The sequence below is a fragment of the Coregonus clupeaformis genome, unplaced genomic scaffold, assembly GCF_020615455.1.
Source record: "Coregonus clupeaformis isolate EN_2021a unplaced genomic scaffold, ASM2061545v1 scaf0007, whole genome shotgun sequence".
Lineage (NCBI taxonomy): Eukaryota > Metazoa > Chordata > Actinopteri > Salmoniformes > Salmonidae > Coregonus > Coregonus clupeaformis.
This window is the reverse complement of record NW_025533462.1, coordinates 1052154-1075418: the sequence shown is the minus strand read 5'-3', so window position 1 is coordinate 1075418 and position 23265 is coordinate 1052154. Positions and strand designations below refer to the sequence as shown.

The 23265-nt window shown below is 43.4% G+C and overlaps 1 protein-coding gene across 1 annotated transcript; it reads left to right on the top strand.

Annotated features, from left to right (window-relative positions):
• Nucleotides 1–876: 876 nt before the first annotated feature.
• LOC121538979 (platelet-activating factor receptor-like) lies at nt 877–20962 on the top strand. The gene is made up of 2 exons (XM_041847140.2): nt 877–952; nt 18836–20962. The coding sequence occupies exon 2, from the start codon at nt 18878–18880 to the stop codon at nt 20000–20002; it is 1125 nt and encodes a 374-aa protein (XP_041703074.2). The 5' UTR covers nt 877–952; nt 18836–18877; the 3' UTR covers nt 20003–20962.
• The last annotated feature ends 2303 nt before the right edge of the window (nt 20963–23265 follow it).

Here is a 23265-nt window from a genome sequence, read left to right as displayed (position 1 = left end):
CCACAAACTGTTAGGGCCTACATAAAGCTGTCCCAACAGCAGTCCCAACACCTTACCACTGCTACACCTGGCTATCAGCGGAGCCTTGTCTGGCAGCGAAACAGTTAATTCAGCATCATTTACTGCCTTTAAAAAAAACATAGCGGATATGCCTGACTTGCTTAAACAAATGTGGTTTCTACTGACAATTGACATGACAAACTATTGCATACGGGGATGACAAGTTGATAAGAGGCAATCCGTGATTTCGATTAAGACATTAACATCACTAACTGTGCTAAATGACTAAAATGTAAAAATTTAATTAATGAGCGAGCTATTTGTTCAGCACTTTTGAAATGTACAGCGACAGAATTCAGAACATGGGCCGTTCTTACAATTTGATTTGCACTCGCCATTTGATTTGCAATTTGGTTTGCACTCGCCATCAAAACACAATTTCAACAGCTGAATTATATCTTAGAAATATTTATCTTACTCCAGAAATATATATAATATTACAAAGGTAGCAGGTAATTAAAATGCAACTTACCTCTGATCGCAAAGAACAAAAATGTCCTCTGGTAGGGTGTTAAAATCTGGACGCTGAGCGAGAATTCTACTGTTTGACGCTGGTGCTCACTTTATAAATCATAATATTTTGATAAACTGTGAATTAATTTTATTTAAATATCTTCCTTAATATGTTGTGAATGTGTGTAATTGTCAATGTTGTCTGATTAACCGTTCGTGAGCATGTCTCTCTGATATCGGTGGAGCTTCCTGAATCAGTTGGGCCAGAGCGGTTTGACGCTTCTGACATGCACTTTTTGCGCTCTTCTGAAAATACTGCTTTCACATTTGTCCATTTCGGGAGGTGTTTTCTAGTCCAATCATAAACGATTTCAGTATCAACTCGAAGTATACAACTTAAGTTGATTGAAGTCTGGAAGGAGTTTTGTGGAGTGAGAAGGTAAGCAAGCTTTCATCTACACTGTATGACCATATATTTTTGACGAAACGCACACAAAAAAATCACTTCAAAGATAAGGTTCTTGGGAACATTTTGCTATGCTGCTATCAAGATTTCATGCTGAATTGTTGAAGTGATCTTAGATTTACCTCGAGTAGGTGGTTACCAAGCTGTTCAGCTAGCTAACGTTAGTTTACAGAGGGAGAGAGTGGGGCGTTCTCGTTGGTGAAACTAAAATAAACTTTAATACATTTAAACCTCAGGTTCTTAGTAACAATTTGATTTTAGACCACATAAGTGACAAGCTGTTTTAGCAGGTCTGCTGGCTAGGTAGCTATATCTGATTGGAGGTGTTACCTCCCCTTACACACTCTCTCTCTCTCTCTCTCTCTCTCTCTCTCTCTCTCTCTCTCTCTCTCTCTCTCACATACACACACATACAAACAGGAGATAGAGAGAAATGAAGGAAGGAGGGAGAGTAAGGGGAGGGAGAAAGTAGTAGCCAGCGAGGGATGAGGGGAGATAAAGAGATGGGAGGGAAGGAGAGGACTACTGGCTGATGAATGCACTCAGCTATCACTACCATTACACACACGTAGTGTAGTAGTATATATTAGACTGTATATACATCACGTGACTCATAATAAGACTAAGGAAGTAGCCTATTAAAATGTTTATCTGACTCCATAAAGAACCATGGCTTGTGCCTCATTGGGAGAAGAAGAGAAAGAAGAATGTAGGTGTCTCACAGCGCAGGACAGGAACAAAGAAGAAAGATCAGTGAATCTAAGACCCTTTTATAAGCATCTGAGTTGTTGAACAATAGTATTACTGTAAAGTTAATCTCCAATCAGATATCAGATCTACATGATCTAATCACAACAGAACCTCTGCTTCTCAGAGGTGTGACAATGGGGGTTGGCAAGATCAACAAATCAAATCAAATCAAATGTTATTTGCCACATGTGCCGAATACAACAGGTGTAGACATTACCGTGAAATGCTTACTTACAGCCCTTAACCAACAATGCATTTATTTTTTAATAAAAAAGTTAAATAAAACAACAACAACAAAAAAGTGTTGAGAAAAAAAGAGCAGAAGTAAAATAAAATAACAGTAGGGAGGCTATATACAGGGGGGTACGGGTGCAGAGTCAATGTGTGGGGGCACCGGCTAGTTGAGGTAGTTGAGGTAATATGTACATGTGGGTAGAGTTAAAGTGACTATGCATAAATAATTAACAGAGTAGCAGCAGCGTTAAAAGATGGGGTGGGTGTGGGGGGGCAGTGCAAGTAGTCCGAGTAGCCATGATTAGCTGTTCAGGAGTCTTATGGCTTGGGGGTAGAAGCTATTGAGAAGCCTTATTTCCCTAATTAAAATGCAAATCAATTTATAACATTTTTGACATGTGTTTTTCTGGATTTTGTTGTTGTTATACTGTCTATCACTGTTCAAATAAACCTACCATTAAAATTATAGACTGATCATGTCTTTGTCAGTGGGCAAACGTACAAAATCAGCAGGGGATCAAATACTTTTCCCTCACTGTAGCATTCTCACGTAGGTGTTCCTCATGTCCATGTGGGAAAGGGAAGTGTGGAGTGCAATAGAGATGGCATAATCTGTGGATCTGTTGGGGCGGTATGCAAATTGGAGTGGGTCTAGGGTTTCTGGGATAATGGCGTTGATGTGAGCCATGACCAGCCTTTCAAAGCACTTCATGGCTACAGACGTCAGTGCTACGGTCGGTAGGCATTTAGGAAGGTTATGTTAGTGTCCTTGGGCACAGGGACTATGGTGGTCTGTTTGAAACATGTTGGTATTACAGACTCAGTCAGTGACATGTTGAAAATGTCAGTGAAAACACTTGCCAGTTGGTCAGCACATGCTCGGAGTACACGTCCTGGTAATCCATCTGGCCCTGCAGCCTTGTGAATGTTGACCTGCTTAAAAGTCTTACTTGTATTGGATTTGCCCCAAACATAACACTTTGTATTCAGGACAAAATGTAATTGCTATGCAACATTTCTTGCAGTTTTACTTTAGTGCCTTGTTGCAAACAGGATACATGTTTTGGAATATTTGTAATTCTGTACAGGCTTCCTTCTTTTCACTCTGTCAATTAGGTTAGTATTGTGGAATAACTGGAATGTTGTTGTTCCATCCTCAGTTTTCTCCCATCACAGCTTGTAAACTCTAACTGTTTTAAAGTCACCATTGGCCTAATGGTGAAATCCCTGAGCGGTGTCCTTCCTCTCCGGCAACTGAGTTAGGAAGGACGCCTGTATCTTTGTAGTGAAGGGGGGAATTGATACACAGTCCAAAGTGTAATTAATAACTTCACCATGCTCAGCTTTTTTTTTAACCCAATGCATTGGAAACCCTCCATGGTCTTTTTGGTTGAATCAATGTTTGAAGTACACTGCTCGACTGAGGGGCCTTACAGATAATTGTATGTGGGGTACAGAGATAAGGGAAACTCTATTAGTGCACTCAGTGAGTCCTTGCAACTTACTAGGTGACTTGTTAAGCAAATGTTTACTCATTAACTTATTTATAAGAAAGGTGTTGAATACTTGAAGACATTTCAGGTTTTCATTTTTAATTCATTTGTAAAAAATAAAAAAAAAATAGAGAGAGAGAGAATGGGTAAACCACTTCTCCAATCTTTTTGGCCCTATAACAGAGAACAAACAGCAAAAAAATATACATGATCAAATGCAAATCTTAGAATCAACTATTAAAGACTACCAGAACCCACTGGATTCTCCAATTACATTGAATGAACTACAGGACAAAATACAAACCCTCCAACCCAAAAAGGCCTGTGGTGTTGATGGTATCCTCAATGAAATGATAAAATATACAGACCACAAATTTCAATTAGCTATACTTAAACTATTTAACATCATCCTTAGCTCTGGCATCTTCCCCAATATTTGGAACCAAGGACTGATCACCCCAATCCACAAAAGTGGAGACAAATTTGACCCCAATAACTACCGTGGGATATGCGTCAACAGCAGCCTTGGGAAAATCCTCTGCATTATCATTAACAGCAGACTAGTTAATTTCCTCAGTGAAAACAATGTACTGAGCAAATGTCAAATTGGCTTTTTACCAAATTACCGTACGACAGACCACGTATTCACCCTGCACACCCTAATTGACAAACAAACAAACCAAAACAAAGGCAAAGTCTTCTCATGCTTTGTTGATTTCAAAAAAGCTTTTGACTCAATTTGGCATGAGGGTCTGCTATACAAATTGATGGAAAGTGGGGTTGGGGGAAAAACATATGACATTATAAAATCCATGTACACAAACAACAAGTGTGCGGTTAAAATTGGCAAAAAACACACACATTTATTTCCACAGGGCCGTGGGGTGAGACAGGGATGCAGTTTAAGCCCCACCCTCTTCAACATATATATCAACGAATTGGCGAGGGCACTAGAACAGTCTGCAGCACCCGGCCTCACCCTGCTAGAATCTGAAGTCAAATGTCTACTGTTTGCTGATGATCTGGTGCTTCTGTCACCAACCAAGGAGGGCCTACAGCAGCACCTAGATCTTCTGCACAGATTCTGTCAGACCTGGGCCCTGACAGTAAATCTCAGTAAGACAAAAATAATTGTGTTCCAAAAAAGGTCCAGTTGCCAGGACCACAAATACAAATTCCATCTAGACACCGTTGCCCTAGTGCACACAAAAAACTATACATACCTCGGCCTAAACATCAGCGCCACGGGTAAGTTCCACAAAGCTGTGAACGATCTGAGAGACAAGGAAAGAAGGGCCTTCTATGCCATCAAAAGGAACATAAAATTTGACATTCCAATTAGGATCTGGCTAAAAATACTTGAATCAGTAATAGAACCCATTGCCCTTTATGGTTGTGAGGTTTGGGGTCTGCTCACCAACCAAGAATTCACAAAATGGGACAAACACCAAATTGAGACTACGCATGCAGAATTCTGCAAAAACATCCTCTGTGTACAATGTAAAACACCAAATAATGCATGCAGAGCAGAATTAGGCCAATACCCGCCAATTATCAAAATCCAGAAAAGAGCCTATAAATTCTTTAACCACTTAAAAGGAAGCGATTCCCAAACCTTCCATAACAAAGCCATCACCTACAGAGAGATGAACTTGGAGAAGAGTCCCCTAAGTAAGCTGGTCCTGGGGCTCTGTTCACAAACACAAACAGACCCCACAGAGCCCCAGGACAACAACAACAACACAATTAGACCCAACCAAATCATGAGAAATCAAAAAGAGAATTACTTGACACATTGGAAAGAACAAACAAAAAAACAGAGCAAACTAGAATGCCATTTGGCCCTAAACAGAGAGTACACAGTGGCAGAATACCTGACCACTGTGACTGACCCAAACTTAAGGAAAGCTTTGACTATGTACAGACTCAGTGAGCATAGCCTTGCTATTGAGAAAGGCCGCCGTAGGCAGACCTGGCTCTCAAGAGAAGACAGGCTATGTGCACACTGCCCACAAAATGAGGTGGAAACTGAGCTGCACTTCCTAAGCTCCTGCCAAATGTATGACCATATTAGAGACACATATTTCCCTCAGATTACAGAGATCCACAAAGAATTTGAAAACAAACCCAATTTTGATAAACTCCCTTATCTACTGGGTGAAAAACCACAGTGTGCCATCACAGCTGCAACATTTGTGACCTTTTGCCACAAGAAAAGGGCAACCAGTGAAGAACAAACACCATTGTAAATACAACCCATATTTATGTTTATTTATTTTCCCATTTGTACTTTAATTATTTGCACATTGTTACAACACTGTATATATACATAATATGACATTTGAAATGTCTTTATTCTTTTGAAGCTTCTGAGTGTAATGTTTAATGTTAATATTTATTTCACTTTTGGGAGAGAGAGAGAGAGAGAGTTCCTTAATGGAATTAATGTTAACATACGTTTCCCATAGAGAGAGAGAGAGAGAGAGAGAGGGAGAGAGAGAGAGAGAGAGAGAGAGAGAGAGAGAGAGAGAGAGAGAGAGAGAGAGAGAGAGAGAGAGAGAGAGAGAGAGAGAGAGAGAGAGAGAGAGAGAGAGAGAGAGAGAGAGAGAGAGAGAGAGAGAGAGAGAGAGAGAGAGAGAGAGGAGAGAGAGAGAGAGAGAGAGAGAGAGAGAGAGAGAGAGAGGAGAGAGAGAGAGAGAGAGAGAGAGAGAGAGAGAGAGAGAGAGAGAGAGAGTTCCTTAATGGAATTAATGTCCAGGAGAGGGTGACAGTATGTTAAAATGGGTGGTCTGGACACTACTTCCCTGCCAACCATATCTGCGGGAAGTAGGGGTAAATAATACAAAATAAAAATGTTCACAAAAGTAGTGCACTGGGCCTTTACTAGTCCTGTATTAGTGGACCGATATAGCCGTCTGTAGTGCAGGCAACATATTTTTTTTCAGCCTGGTATCATAGTTATGCCTACCTGAGTCCAGGTTGTAGGATACCAGCCTGGTATCATAGTTATGCCTACCTGAGTCCAGGTTGTAGGATACCAGCCTGGTATCATAGTTATGCCTACCTGAGTCCAGGTTGTAGGATACCAGCCTGGTATCATAGTTATGCCTACCTGAGTCCAGGTTGTAGTATACCAGCCTGGTATCATAGTTATGCCTACCTGAGTCCAGGTTGTAGGATACCAGCCTGGTATCATAGTTATGCCTACCTGAGTCCAGGTTGTAGGATACCAGCCTGGTATCATAGTTAGGTCTACCCCTGAGTCCAGGTTGTAGTATACCAACCTGGTATCATAGTTAGGTCTACCCCTGAGTCCAGGTTGTAGGATACCAGCCTGGTATCATAGTTAGGTCTACCCCTGAGTCCAGGTTGCAGTATACCAGCCTGGTATCATAGTTAGGTCTACCCCTGAGTCCAGGTTGTAGGATACCAGCCTGGTATCATAGTTAGGTCTACCCCTGAGTCCAGGTTGTAGTATACCAGCCTGGTATCATAGTTAGGTCAACCCCTGAGTCCAGGTTGTAGTATACCAGCCTGGTATCATAGTTAGGTCAACCCCTGAGTCCAGGTTGTAGTATACCAGCCTGGTATCATAGTTAGGTCTACCCCTGAGTCCAGGTTCCAGTATACCAGCCTGGTATCATAGTTAGGTCTACCCCATGAGTCCAGGTTGCAGCAAACAAGCCTCATCCTGTACTACTATATGGACTGCTGTAGCCAACTGTCTTTGTTATCATACCATGAATACAATAAACAAACACAGAGAGGAGTTGGCTAACACATCGATCAGACCGATAGCTACATTTACATCAGTGCTGTGTAATAAATTCTGCAGTTAAATGTTTTTCATTATGTAACCCAACATTTTGTTGGATATGTGTGCAACAGAAGTTCCACATTCACCTTTTGCTACTATTTCTGTCAAGTCTACGCAAACAATTTGATGCATATGTTAGATAAATCACACCACACAGAACATAGAATGCATTGCAACTGCCTCTGCAACACAATGCTGCAAGGCAAACGCAGCGTTCCATTGGAAATGAATGTACTTCTGGAGTACCAAAATGCAATGACACTGTCAGAACGCTCAAACAGACTGGGCTGCAAGGCCCAGTTTAATGACAACATTTCCATCTTTGAGGATCTCGTCAGGTCGTTTTGATCTGAAGCCATATGAATATAGCTTGTAACAGCTGGTGCATGTCCTTATTATAAGACTGTCACAATTAAAGCTACAGTCTGGGATTGGTAAATACATTTTTGGAGCATTGTTCATAAATTTGAGAGGGGTTAGCCTACCTTCCCCTAGCCCTATCCCTCAGCTGTATACCAAAACAAGTGGTGGGGCAGTCCACTTTGTTGTTTTTTAATTGCAGACTGTAGCTTTAAGGAGTGATGTTCTTCCATAGTTTTATAGGACGTACCACAGCTTACTCTCACTTGGCCCGGCCGAAAACATGTGTGGCGAGGCGGCATTTGCCACAGCACTTTTCAATCAGCCACAGCACTTTTGATGTAGTTTAATAAAATATATTGACGCAAAACGATAAAAAGAGGCAAAGTGATGGGGGTTTTTTGGGACTGATTTGCCTCACTCCTTCACATGCTCGTTGCCTGTCATGACCAATCAGATTCACAGAAATCACAGGTCGCGCGGGCCGGGCACAAAGCTCAAGGCGTGCCCTCCACTTTCCTCCGGTATTTATTTAGCAAGCGTGATAACACATCACGCCCGACAGACACAAGCAAAAAGTCTTACGTAAATGTAGCAGCCTAATGAGCCTATACACCTAAACATTAGCAATCTGTATTGCGTGGAAACGAGACTCTTTTTCAGTCTGATCAACAGCAGGCTAGTTTAGCTAGTCTACTATGAGCCCTGTCCCTCTGGCCAGGGTAAACAAAGTGGTAACGTTGTGTATTTATAACCCATTTGTTTGTGAGAAAATGTGAATGCATCAAATTTGGTTTATATTCAAACTTGGGCTGACAAGGCTACCTAGTAACCGGAATTAATCAATAAACAGACTGACATTTTTAATTAGGCCTACAGTTTCATAGTGCAGGACTATACTATGCAAACCTGCATAAAGCAAGCTCAGCCCTGTGAGTTTTATTGTCCAATCATGTTGCTTTCACTGTGTCTGCGTACAGAAAACCACCTATAATATTATTAATATGAACAAGTAGAAGGTTGCTGCAGTTTGACAGGGTTTTCATCCTCCCCAAGGCCAGGAGTTTTTCCAGGAGTTAAAAAAACAACAAAAACATGTGACCTGATTAGAAAAGCTCTGGTCCCATCATAGCCCATATTAAACCTTTTTACAACAGATTAATGTCATACCGTATAAGGTCCAGAATTTTACTTGGTTAGGTTACCAGATCAGGAAAAACTACAGGCCCCAGAATCTTTTTTTCGCCACACCACTCGGGGACCTGTGGTGCCACCTCTGCCTCTCACACTTACTGTGGTGTAGTCTTATCCCTAAGCCAAATTTCAGAACTGTCACACCTACTCCCGTTCCCTCTCTCCGGCTCTCGACGTTGCCGGTCTACGAACCACCGGTCCTGGCCACCCACATTACACACACCTGGCAACCATCATTACGCACACCTGGCAACCATCATTACGCACACCTGCTCCCCATCGTTATGCACACCTGGACTTCATCATTACCTTGATTACTTCCCCTTTTATTTAGCCCTCAGTAGCCTCAGTCTTCAGGCAGTATTGGTTTTGTTGACGTACGCGTCTCCTGTTTTGTTTATCTGCTTATTCTCATCATTAAACTCCCATTCTGCACCTGCTTCCTGATTCCTAGTGTATACGTTACATTTTTACATTTTAGTCATTTAGCAGACGCTCTTATCCAGAGCGACTTACATTATTGAGTGCATACATTATTATTATAAAATTTTTTTCATACTGGCCCCCCCTGGGAATCAAACCCACAACCCTGGCGTTGCAAACTTGCAAAAGTGGGGGGAATAATTCAGCCAAATATCAACGGTTTAAAGCTACAGTCTGCATATTGAAAAACAACAAAATGGATGCCCCACCACTTCTTTTGGTGAACTGCGGCATGGGGCTTGTTAAAAGTAACCCCTCTCAAATTCCTATACAGAGCTCTAGATACAAGGACTGACATTCCATGACATCCACAAAACAAGTGTGTATTCTGGGTTCTGATGGGGTAAGACCAGTGCTTCATTTGTAAATCGGGAGGTGTCTGAACAAGAAGTGAGCATGAGATGGGGGTGACCTGGAAGGCTCTAAGGTACCGGAATGCATGGAAGCAATAAATCACCTTTATAAAAAAAAAGCATTGCATGCGTTATCATAGCATTTGTGTAGTGGCATAGAGCAGTAGAGTAGAGGCGCTTGCAGAAGTTGCACACATGGGGAATTTTTTTTGTAGGCTAGGGTCTGGGAAAAATGTGGCCTTTTATAAACGCAATTCAGCATTTTACATGACTGAATCTTTTTTTTAAACTGCACAAATTACAAATTGAAAATCTAAGATCAATAAAAATGACCTAATCTTGAATCCACCAATAGCCTAGACCTAGGTGTGTGGAGACACACATATTGTACAATATGAGGAGGAAATTATAGTCCTAAAAAAGCTTTCCAGTGTCACTGACCCGCCGATGAACCCATGCCAAAAGCCTATCCCTCGCTTGTTTTACTTTGTAAAACAATACTTTGTAAAACAATGCTGTTCGCTCAATAGGCCCATTTGGAAGATTAAATATTTTGGTAGCCTACAGACAAATTAGTACTTCTCTTTTCAGCAGGAGCCATTTGCTTTCCAACCTGTGTTTTCCCACGACTGTATTTGAAATATTGCGAAAGGCCTGTTTTGGCTGCATCAGGGCCAGTGCCAGAACGAATCAGTTGGACCGGCCTTTGATTTCCACAGTTGGGCACGTCTTTTCACGGGACCTCCTATGTGTGCACCCGCTTGAGCGTTCACAAATGTTTTAATGGGTGTAATAGTAAAGACCATAGACAGCTCGTGAGTTTCAAGTTTGGGGAAGCTTACAATTTATCCTACCATTTCTACCGATCTGCCTGCCAGTTATAATTATTTTTATATGCGCATTTTCGTGGAACAGTTTCATTTCAATAATGTTTTAATTTCTCAAAATCATTGTCACGTGGTTAATCATACAAATCTGAAGGAAAATGAGAAAAATCAAAAAGTTCAAGTTTAACTATGGCGAGAGCACAAGCCTCTGCCATATGGACACATTGATACACTGTGATCCATTGGCAGCTAGAAAATTAGAGCAGTAGGCCTATAACTTCCATCGTCAAGCAAGTAAAATATGATGATATGCTGATAAACTCTGGTTCTTTCAATCACATCCATCTCTCTACTCTGCCTGTCTACCTCTCTTTCTATCTGTCTTGACTTGAGCTATTGCTAGTGAAGTGCAACATTGTATCAAATCATCACTGGGTCCTGCTGAAGCTGTCCCTAGCGAACTTGCAACATTGTATCAACTAGCGTATTCCGGGCCCTCAGAGTTTCCTGCGCCAGTGAGCTAAACAGACAGCTGTTTACAGTATATGGGATCATTTTGCTCGTTAACACCGAGACTTGGTGATTATCGAGGCCGGGAGTGTTGGAACTATTTTTCAAATACTGAGGAACTTTCATTCGCAATGGATGTTAAAAAAACAGACTTTGTTGACTTGTGTGAGTAGAAGAAAACATGACTGGGAAGCTCTGCTTATAGTGGTGTACGTGGTGAGTTAAGCCAATCAGAAATCAGACATTTTGCCAAATGGGCTCTTTCCTACATATTGTATGTATGCATTCTGGAGAGAGACGCACCATATCTTTGCCACACACCCCTCCCCTTCTTCTTGATGCAACATTTTAAATTATACTCTATATTTTAGATGCTTTTCACTGACAGCCGCAACTCAATCAGCTAGACCTATTGCAACGCGCACTACCCAAATTGCGGGCTTCCCAAACACAGGAGATTAGAATGCTTCTAATGAGCTCAAATCTGGACTACCTCTGTCTCTCAGAAACATAGCTGTATAAAAACATACAATCAAGCCTGATTGATGTTCCTGGCTACAAGTGTCTTAGAAAAGGTAGAAACACCAGGAGAGGAGGGGGGAGTATTGATTTACATCAAAGACTATGAAATCCAAGGAAGTCCTACTTGACAACAACATTGAATGTCTTGGTATAAATATTACTCTGACAGCACAAATGGACTTCAATATTCTTATAGTGTATAACCCTGGGAAAAGGCTCTAGTCACACCTATCTTCAAGTCAGGAGGACCCCGAACTGACAAGTAACTACAGACCAATCAGTATTCTGCCTGTCCTATCTAAAGTGTTGGAGAAAGTCCTAGCAGAACGGCTCATGTCATATCTGGAAGAGCATCAGTACTTGCGCCGGGAACTATTTGGATTCAGACCAAAATACTCCACTGAAACAGCAAACTGTGTCCTACTGGAGAACATCAAGAAATCACTGCCGTTCTGTACCTTGTGACACTGTTCTGGATTACTGACCTCTGCCTGCCCCGACCCTGAGCCTGCCTGCCATTTCTGTACCTTTCGGACTCTGCTCTGGATTACTGACCTCTGCCTTCCCTTGACCTGTCGTTTGCCTGCCCCCCTGTTTTTGTAAATAAACGTTTTGCTATTTCGAACTGTCTGCATCTGGGTCTTATCCTGAGCCTTGATAGTACGAACTGGCCATGATGGACCCAGCAGACTCGGACCAGCTCCGCAATGCCGTCATTTATGGGTATTATGACTCATACAGTGGTATGCTATAGGCCAGTCCTTCTTCTCCTACAGAGGAGCACATGCATGGAACACTTAATCAGAAGAACATAAATTGCTGGAACATTTCAATACACCAGAAACGGGTTGCTACAGCTCCTACATTGCAATCATGTATGAATTGTATGAACTGCTCCCATTAAGACCACTGTACATCCAAGTTGTAAATATTAGGGGTATCATGTATGAGATTTGCTTTGTGTATCTAATTGTAGACTGACCTTTTGATATAATTATGATAATGTACAGATATGTTATTTTATGTGATTATTATTATTATTTTAAAGATTTATTTATTGATGTATTTACTTTTGTTTCCATTAAAGTCCATTTAGGGATGGGTGTTGAAAATGAGTATGAGCTAGAAACACTATAGTGCAATGCATTGAACAATTGTTTGTTCAATGTCTTTGTACCTGTCCCTATCCAAATAAACTAAACTAAACACTTGTGATTTGAAACAATCCACAGCTATAAAAAAAGAAGAAGCTTATGATCCTCTGTGGCCAAGTCATGCTCCCTGGTGAAGTATTTTGAATGATTTCATTTAGACAGGAGTAGTTATAATTTTGGCACAACATCAATTTACTTTAGGGCAATCCAACATTCTAACAGTGCACTGTGCACCCACCAACTCTCCTTTCCGATTCGCCAGAGGCTGAAACCAGATATCTGTATAATGCCGAGATTCTCACGTCTCGGTCCTAACAATGAGTTTTTGTCCCAAAGGTGGGAAGGCAGACGACAAGTTTAGGTCTGCATATTATTCCCATAGAACAGGCTAGTCGAGGTAATTGAGGTAATATGTACATGTAGGTAGAGGTAAAGTACCTATGCATAGATAACGAACACAGAGTAGCAGCAGCGTAAAAATGCTAATAGTCCGGGTAGCCATTTTATTAGCTGTTCAGGAGTCTTATGGCTTGGGAGTAGAAGCTGTTAAGAAGCCTTTTGGACCTAGACTTGGCGCTCCGGTACCACTTGCCATGTGGTAGCGGAGAGAACAGTCTATGACTAGGGTGGCTGGAGTCTTTGGAAATTTGTAGGGCCTTCCTCTGACACTGCCTGGTATAGAGGTCCTGGATGGCAGGAAGCTTGGCCCCAGTGATGTACTGGGCCGTACGCACTACCCTCTGTAGTGCCTTGCGGCCAAGCAGTTGCCATACCAGGCAGTGATGCAACCAGTCAGGATGCTCTCGATGGTGCAGCTGTAGAACTTTTTGAGGATCTGAGGACCCATGCCAAATCTTTTCAGTCTCCTGAGGGGGAATAGACGTTGTCGTGCCCTCTTCACGACTGTCTTAGTGTGTTTGGACCATGATAGTTCATTGGCTCTCAACCTGCTCCACTACAGCCCCGTCGATGAGAATGGGGACGTGTTCGGCCCTCCTTTTCCTGTAGTCCACGATCATCTCCTTTGTCTTGATCATGTTGAGGGAGAGGTTGTTATCCTGGCACCACACGGCCAGGTCTCTGACCTCCTCCCTATAGGCTATCTCATCGTTGTCAGTGATCAGGCCTACCACTGTTCTGTCGTCGGCAAACTTAATGATGGTGTTGGAGTCGTGCTTGGCCATGCAGTCATGGGTGAACAGGAAGTACAGGAGGGGACTGAGCACGCACCCCTGAGGGCCCCCCGTGTTGAGGATCAGCGTGGCAGATGTGTTGTTACCTAACCTTACCACCTGGGGGCGGCCTGACAGGAAGTCCAGGATCCAGTTGCAGAGGGAGGTGTTTAGTCCCAGGGTCCTTAGCTTAGTGATGAGCTTTGAGGGCACTATGGTGATGAATGCTGAGCTGTAGTCAATGAATAGCATTCTCACATAGGTGTTCCTTTTGTCCAGGTGAGAAAGGGCAGTGTGGAGTGCAATAGAGATGGCATCATCTGTGGATCTGTTGGGGCAGTATGCAAATTGGAGTTGGTCTAGGGTTTCTGGGATAATGGTGTTGATGTGAGCCATGACCAGCCTTTCAAAGCACTTCATGGTTACAGACGTGAGTGCTACGGGTCGGTAGTCATGTAGGCAGGTTACCTTAGTGTTCTTGGGCACATGGACTATGGTGGTCGGCTTGAAACATGTTGGTATTACAGACTCGGTCAGGGAGTGGTGGAAAATGTCAGTGAAGACACTTGCCAGTTGGTCAGCGCATGCTCGGAGTACATGTCCTGGTAATCCGTCTGGCCCTGCAGCCTTTTGAATGTTGACCTGTTTAAAGGTCTTACTCACATCGGCTATGGAGAGCGTGATCACACAGTCGTCCGGAAAAGCTGGTGCTCTCATGCATGCTTCAGTGTTGCTTGCCTCGAAGTGCGTATATAAGTCATTTAGCTAGTCTGTTAGGCTCGTGTCACTGTGCAGCTTGTGACTGTGCTTCCCTTTGTAGTCTGCAATACTTTGCAAGCCCTGCCACATCCGACGAGCATCTGAGCCGGTGTAGTAGGATGAAATCTCAGTCCTGTATTGACGAATTTGCCTGTTTGATGGTTTGTCGGAGGGCATTGCAGGATCTCTTATAAGCATCTGGGTTAGAGTCCCGCTCCATGAAAGCAGCAGCTCTACCCTTCAGCTCAGTGAGGATGTTGCCTGTAATCCATGGCTTCTGGTTGGGGTATGGACGTATGGTCACTGTGGGTACGACGTCATCGATGCACTTATTGATGAAGCCAGTGAATGGTGTGGTGTACTCCTCAATGCTGTCGGAAGAATCCCGGAACATATTCCACTCTGTGCTAGCAAAACAGTCCTGTAGTTTAGCATCTGCGTCAACTGACCACTTCCATATTGAGCGAGTCACTGGTACTTCCTGCTTTAGTTTTTGCTTGTATGCAGGAATCAAGAGGATAGAGTTATGGTCAGATTTGCCAAATGGAGGGCGAGGGAGAGCTTTGTACGTGTCTCTGTGTGTGGAGTAAAGGTGGTCTCGAGTTTTTTTTCCTCTGGTTGCACTTGTAACATGCTGGTAGAAATGAGGTAAAATGGATTTGTTTCCCTGCATTAAAATCCCCGGCCACTAGGAGCGCCGCCTCTGGATGAGCATTTTCTTGTTTGCTTATCGCCTTATACAGCTCGTTGAGTGCGGTCTTAGTGCCAGCATCGGTTTGTGGTCGTAAATAGATGGCTACAAAAAATATAGATGAAAACTCTCTTGGTAAATAGAGTGGTCTACAGCTTATCATGAGATACTCTACCTCAGGCAAGCAAAACCTCGAGACTTCCTTAATATTAGATTTTGTGCACCAGCTGTTATTGACAAATGGACACAGATCGCCACCCCTTGTCTTTCCAGAGGCAGCTGTTCTATCTTTCTGATGCACGGAAAACCCAGCCAGCTGTCTGTTATCCATGTTGTCGTTCAGCCACGACTCGGTGAATTATAAGATATTACAGTTTTTAATTTCCCGTGTGTAGGATAGTCTTGATTGGAGCTCATCCAGTTTATTATCCAATGATTGCATGTTGGCTAATCGTACGGAAGGTAGAGGTGGGTTACCCACTCGCCGTCGGATTCTTACAAGGTACCCCGTGCTAGGTCCCCTATATCTACATCGCTTCTTCATGCGAATGATGGGGATTTGGGCCTTGTCCTGTGTCTGAAGTAAATCCTTCGCGTCCGACTCGTTAAAGAAAAAATATTCATCCTGTACGAGGTGAGTAATTGCTGTTCTGATATCCAGAAGTTATTTTTGGTCATAAGATAGAGTGGCAGAAACATTATGTACAAAATATGTTACAAATAACGCGAAAAAACGCACAATTGGTTAGGAGCCTGTAAAACAGCAGTCATCTGCTCTGGTGCGAATCCACTACATTAATTTAGTGTGATATGTTGCATTTCGTATCATATGTATTCATTTATGTATGACCATCACCCATTTCATATGATATGTTACGAATTGGAATTCATTTTATATGTTACAAATTTGCAAAAAACGTACAATATGCTACGAATTTGCAAAAAGTATGATATGGTACGAATTTGCTAAATGTATATGCCCACCCGTTTATCCCGACCAACCACCTTACTTTCACTTTTGCTTAAGTAATCATCTATCTTATGTAACCATACCAAACATAACATATCATAGTAAATGGAAAGTCTTGGATTTACGTACAGAATAATACGAAATGCTCTGAGACCAGGTTTGGCCAGAAATAGTATGACATGTCATACTCTTTTGGTCCAGACAGCATCAGATACATGGTCTGCACTCTACACATACTGAGATTGAGGGGCGCTGTTTTGCTCGCTCGGATGCTTTAACTGAGATTGATGCGTCTTTCTGTCGGCGCTCCACACTGGGAAATAAATGATCAATATTTCAATATTGTATTTGGACGGGCAAGGAGGTAGACCCTGAGCTGCATGCTGTTCCCTACTGTAGGGTATGTCTTGTGATTGGTCTAGCCTACATACAAATCACAGCTAGGCTATACATATTTTTTTAAGCTATTGATCCTCTGTGGCTAAATTATAGGCCTACTCCTGGTGTTGTATTCATAATTATTTCATTTTAGTGAATTTCGCTCTAGTAATGGTGAGAGATTCAGGCGCGCATCTCTCTCTCACCACAGCAACGGCCACCACAGCATCCGCCACGCTTTGGTCTGTCTCTAAATCAAATCAAGTCAAATGTTATTGGTCACATACACATTTTTAGCAGATGTTATTGCGGGTGTAGCAAAATGCTTGTGTTTCTAGCTTCAACAGTGCAGTAGTATCTTCACAACAATACACACAAATCTAAAAGTAAAAGAATGGAATTAAGAAAAATATAAATGTTAGGACGAACAAAGTCAGTGGCATTGACTTAAATACAGTAGAATCGAATACAGTATATACATATGAAATGAGTAAAGCAGTATGTAAACATTATTAAGGTGACTAGTGTTCCATTAATACAGTGACCAGTGATTCCATGTCTAAGTATATAGGGCAGCAGCTTCTAAGGTGCAGGGTTGAGTAACCGGGTGGTTGCCGGCTAGTGATGGCTATTTAACAGTCTGATGGCCTTGAGATAGAACCTATTTTTCAGTCTCTCGTTCCCAGCTTTGATGAACCTATATTGACTTCGTCTTCTGGATGGTAGCGGGGTGAACAGGCCGTGGTTCGGGTGGTTGATGTCCTTGATTATCTTTTTGGCTTTCCTGTGACATCGGGTGTGTCCTGGAGGGCAGGCAGAGGAAACAGAGGAGAAGAGCATTCGGCATCATGGTAAAAAAAAACATTGCAGTGCATATTCTGCTGTCCTATTACATGGGCAATGATGTTTGAGGGGAAAAACTGTTCGTTATTTGCAGTAAGTTATTTGTTGTTGTAATACCCCAAATTGATGTGGCAGTTTAACCAATTAAGGATTCCAGCTTTAACGGTGGTAGGATCTCATCAATGGGGCTGTAGTGGAACAGGTTGAGAACTTCAAGTTCCTTGGTGTCCACATCATCAACAAACTATCATGGTCCAAACACACCAAGACAGTCGTGAAGAGGGCACGACAAAGCCTATTCCCCGTCAGGAGACTGAAAAGATCCTCAAAAAGTTATACAGCTGCACCATCGAGAGCATCCTGACTGGTTGCATCACTGCCTGTTATGGCAACTGCTCGGCCTCCGACCGCATGGCACTACAGAGGGTAGTGCGTAAGGCCCAGTACATCACTGGGGCCAAGCTTCCTGCCATCCAGGACCTCTATAGCCCCCCGTGTAGCTCAGTTGGTAGAGCATGGCGCTTGCAACGCCAGGGTTGTGGGTTCGATTCCCACGGGGGGCCAGTATGAAAATGTATGCACTCACTAACTGTAAGTCGCTCTGGGTAAAAGCGTCTGCTAAATGACTAAAAATTTAAAAAATGTGAATGTATACCAGGCGGTGTCAGAGGAAGGCCCTAAAAATTGTCAACGTCTTCAGCCACCCTAGTCATAGACTGTTCTCTTGGCTACAGTGCGTCAAGTGGTACCGGGGCTGTTCCCTCACTGTAAGCATTTCACTTTAAGGTTTACACCTGTTCTATTCGGCGCATGTGGCAAATAAAATTTGATTTGATGTTCACGTGCTAGTCGGAACTAGGAAACTCTGACATTTCCGGTTCTAGTTTTACATGTGCCACGTTCAACGAATCAGCAAGTTGGACATTTCAGAGTTTCCTACTTCTGACTAGCATGTGAACGCGGCAAGTGTTGCTTCTTGAAAGCAGACCAGAAAAGGCTGGTGACACAAGTGTTGTAAGACAATTCCTGTATGTGTCATAACTGACTGTTATGATAGGTGTGTTTTTTGGTTTCTATAGATACAACTGCATTTGATTTACATTTACAGTAAGTTGAGAAACTCTCAAATATGGTGGTGTGTGACACACTTTGTGTGGTTATCAGGAGTTGATTCAGTGAATCAACAACTGCTCAGACTGGATAGGCCTATAGCTATTCATTTCACCTGAGAGAGACACTAGACATGTCCAACGTTCTCCTACTGACTACAGTAAGAGTAGTACTAAAGTGAACATTAAAGAGTGATTCTTGAAATATGAGTCTAATATGAAGTCTTTTTCTCACAGAGGGAGTTGCTTTCTTTAGCATAACCAACAGTGGAGGCCACCATGGGGATGCCAGAGGACTTAGCAGTGTCCAGGAAAGTGAACTTAACGACAGTGGGTAAATCAACCTTTCTGGACTCGGAGTTCCGCTACACACTCTTCCCAGTGTTCTACGGTGTTGTGTTTGTCCTTGGGCTGATAGCCAACAGTTACGTGCTGTTCGTGCTGCGGCGCATGCGCAACGCCAAGGCCATGAACGAGATCCGCATCTACATGGCCAACCTGACTGTGGCCGACCTCCTCTTCGTGTGCGCCCTCCCCTTCTGGATTGGCTACTACCACTGCAGCGGCGACTGGCGCTACGGCGACTTCCTGTGCCGTGTCACCGGCGTGTTCTTCTTCATCAACACCTACTGCTCCATCCTCTTCCTCGCCGCCATCAGCGTCAACCGTTACTGGGCCATCACGCGCCCGCTTGATGCCGCATCGTCCGACCGTTGGCGCCGCGGAGTGGCTGTCACCATGGTTATCTGGGCGCTCACTCTGTCCATGTCCGTGCCGCACCTCTTGAAGACGGGCATCCAGGTGGATGAGCGCAACGTGTCGCGCTGCTTCGAGGGCTTCCACCACAACACTGACGACGAAAAGCGTACAGTGGCCACCAACCACCTCATCATCGTGGTGTGCTTCGTCTTGGTCTTCTTCGTAGTAGTAGTCTGTAACCTGCTCATCGCCCGGGCCCTGCTCGCCCAGTCCCCTATCCAGACTCGGGGCTCTAGTTCATACATGCCCCGGGGGGTGAAGGGCCAGGCCCTGCAGATGCTGTGTGCCGTGGTGGGGGTGTTTGTGGTGTGCTTCATCCCCCACCACGTGGTCCAGGGCCCCTGGACTCTGGCTGTACTGGAGATCAAGGAGGGCTGGGGCAGCATGGACTGGGACCAGCGGACCAGGCAGTGGCTTAACGACGCCCACCAGGTCACCTTGATGCTGATGGGGCTCAACTGCCTCCTGGACCCTGTGGTCTACTGCTTCGCCACCAGGAAGTTCCGCCTGTACATCAAGGACCATCTGAAAAAGTTGGGGAGGGGCAAAGGATGCTCGGAAACAGCCATCACACAGATTTCTATGGTGGAGTGCAAGATTATGAGCCAGCGGCTCCATAACGAGCAGCAGCAGCTCCAGATTTAAATCTCTAGCTAACATTGTATTGTAAACATTGTGGCTAATGCTTATGCTGACTGTTGATAGTGACCACATCCTCAGGATGCTTCATTCCATCACACCCACATCTAAAGTGCAGAACATGCACTCTGTTACGTAGCCTCATGTTCATTCAGACACATTCACATGAACAGATGCAACACCACACAGCCCCACCCAGAGTATGGTTCCTCAGTAGATTTCTTCCCTGTAGGGATTTTTTCCTGGCCACTGAGCCAGCTATAATCAGTGCTTTCAGGAGTCTTTGGACCATTGATTCTTTGTTTTCACTTTTCAGTTGTACTTTACATTGTATCTCACAACGTATCTTACACTTTGTTCTTGTGACAGACTTGCGACTTCAATTTCATCACCTCTGTTTCTTCCTGTTCTTCTACTGTAATCAGAGGAGAAAATATGAAGTTTTATAGGGAACTGGAGCTTCTATAAATGATAGCACAATAGCTCTATGAACTCAGTCCCAAGCCACTAGACTAGATCGTTTGATAAAAAAGATATGGTGCATTTACTCGGATAGTCCTATCGCTGTTGGAGCCTTCGAAATTCGGTGCTGAACAACAGCTAGTCATGAGCAAGGAATTTAAAATTCCTCGGTCTTGAGCACCTAACATGGACACATATTTAAGTTCATGCATGTTGAGATAAGCAAATCTTTGTAATGAACTGAAATTGTAATTGCCAAACGAGCTATGTAGAATTGCATGGATTTTAGCCTAGAGAGTATTTTAGCCTACTCTCACCTGTGGTACAATGTGAAATTGTATTTGTTTTGTAGGATTGCAAAATAAATACTGGGAGCCCAGAAGTACTTTCGGTCACACTTTATTTGGATAGTCCAGATAGTCCATTTGTAGATGCTCTACAGAGAGGTCATACTATCAACACACTATTTGTTGACAAGCAACTGCTTGCTAAGGTTAGGGTTAGGGTTAGAATAAGGGTTGGGTTAAGGTTAGGGTTGGGATAAGGGTTAGGGTTAAGATTAGGGTTAGGGGTTAGTAGATAGTCTGTAGAGAGTCCATCTGTAGATGGTTTACAGACTATCCAAATAAAGTGTTACCAGACTTTAAAAAATATGTGATGCATTGCAATTATTGTTAAAGCTAGTTATTGTAAAGAATGAGGGAATAACAAGCTTCACAGTCCTTTTACAAGGCTGGTAACCATGTGATGAACTTGATGACTTCTCAACTGCTAGCTACTGAAGTATTAACAGAGATGAGTGGGTTATAAAGTTAATGGACCTCTGGTATAAATGTTGCAGTAACTGTAACTCTATATTTGTAATGCAATTAAAATGTGTTGTGTAGCACGCTGTACTGCATTCTCAAATGTAAATCTGATATAACAGATATATTGTTATTGAAATACCTGTTTTTTGTTTCACAATAAATGTTTTATTCAAGGCTTCCGTTAAAAGATTCTGAGAAAGATCACTATCAGCATCTTGCAAATGAGTGAAGACAAACAACAAAAATAACACTTTTCAAACCTCTTTACTTTTTTATAAGTCAAATCTAGATTCTCTTCAAATATTAAACAAACTCGAACTCTCTTAAAGCCAGTTTCTCTGACACCAATTTAACATTGTCCTGGACGAAAAAGCATGGTCAATGGAGTATCTCTTGAAATAGTTTTTAAGTCCAGGACTAGGTTTAATCTGTGTCTGGGAAACTGCCCCACAGTGTTTTAGAGAGAGCAAAGGAGGATGTATCTCTTCTGTTATCTACAGCATGTGGTTTATCAAGCAGGTTATTGTAGCGTTACGTTCATGTCACATGTGCATATGTTGTTCCTGTCCTTGGGTAAGTCCCATCACCCTCTCTCATGCCAAGGTGTAGGTATCATCCCAAGGTGGTGTAGGTATCATCCCAAGGTGGTGTAGGTATCATCCCAAGGTGGTGTAGGTATCATCCCAAGGTGGTGTAGGTATCATCCCAAGGTGGTGTAGGTATCATCCCAAGGTGGTGTAGGTATCATCCCAAGGTGGTGTAGGTATCATCCCAAGGTGGTGTAGGTATCATCCCAAATTGGTGTAGGTATCATCCCAAGGTGGTATAGGTATCATCCCAAGGTGGTGTAGGTATCATCCCAAGGTGGTGTAGGTATCATCCCAAGGTTACGTAGGTATCATCCCAAGGTGGCGTAGGTATCATCCCCTGTCATGTAAGCGGGGTACAGGTCGGTGTAGGCTTGTTTGGTTTCACCACAGTTCATGTAGACTTCTCCCTCATCCCCAGCCTGGGCCTGGGGCTGACTCCTCCCCCTAGTGGATGACAGCAGACACATGATCAACATAGTGATCAGCTAATTATAATCTAATACACAGGAAGACACAAGTAAAACACACAGATATGATTCTTCATCATACTCTTACTTTGGTGGTTTTTCAGGTCCAGTAAATCCTGGAAGTACATGGAAAATACATCACAGTAAATTCAACCAACACTTACATTGCCTGAATGAACATTGTAGGCTTTTCAGAAACCTACTATAGTCCTATATTTTGATTATTTACAAAGACGACAGAGGGAGGGTGGTAGGTGGCTTGACAGTACAGGGTGACACTCTGCCCCTCCCTGGTTACCAGGTCCTTGGGTGTGGACGACACCCTCACATTGGAGAGTCTCTCTAGGGAGATAGGAGGGGACATGGAGAACTACTTTGTGGTACTGAAATACACACAGATTACAGATCCAGACTTAACTCTTAGAAAAGGGTTCCAATAGGTCAACCCTTTTTGGTTCCAGGTAGAACCCTTTTGGGTTCCACGTAGAACCCTCTGTTGAAAGGTTTGACCCCATAAACCTCTAACCTGACTGCACTACATGTGACACACCATGAACACACTGTCTTTGTGTATCCAAACCATACCCATCAACACACTCATCAAAGAATTTGTCAAGCCAAGAAGGGGGGCAAGGTTGTAGATTGTAGTGGCGGCGGTGGCCGCCACCCACCTCATCATCGTGGTGTGCTTCGTATTGGTCTTCTTCGTAGTAGTAGTCTGTAACCTGCTCATCTCCCGGGCCCTGCTCGCCCAGTCCCCTATCCAGACTCGGGGCTCTAGTTCATACATGCCCCGGGGGGTGAAGGGCCAGGCCCTGCAGATGCTGTGTGCCGTGGTGGGGGTGTTTGTGGTGTGCTTCCTCCCCCACCATGTGGTCCAGGGTCCCTGGACTCTGGCTGTACTGGAGATCAAGGAGGGCTGGGGCAGCATGGACTGGGAC

What these genes read in the sequence shown, in the direction of transcription:
- LOC121538979 (XM_041847140.2), top strand. Translation starts at nt 18,878, where the DNA reads ATGGGGATGCCAGAGGACTTAGCAGTGTCCAGGAAAGTGAACTTAACG.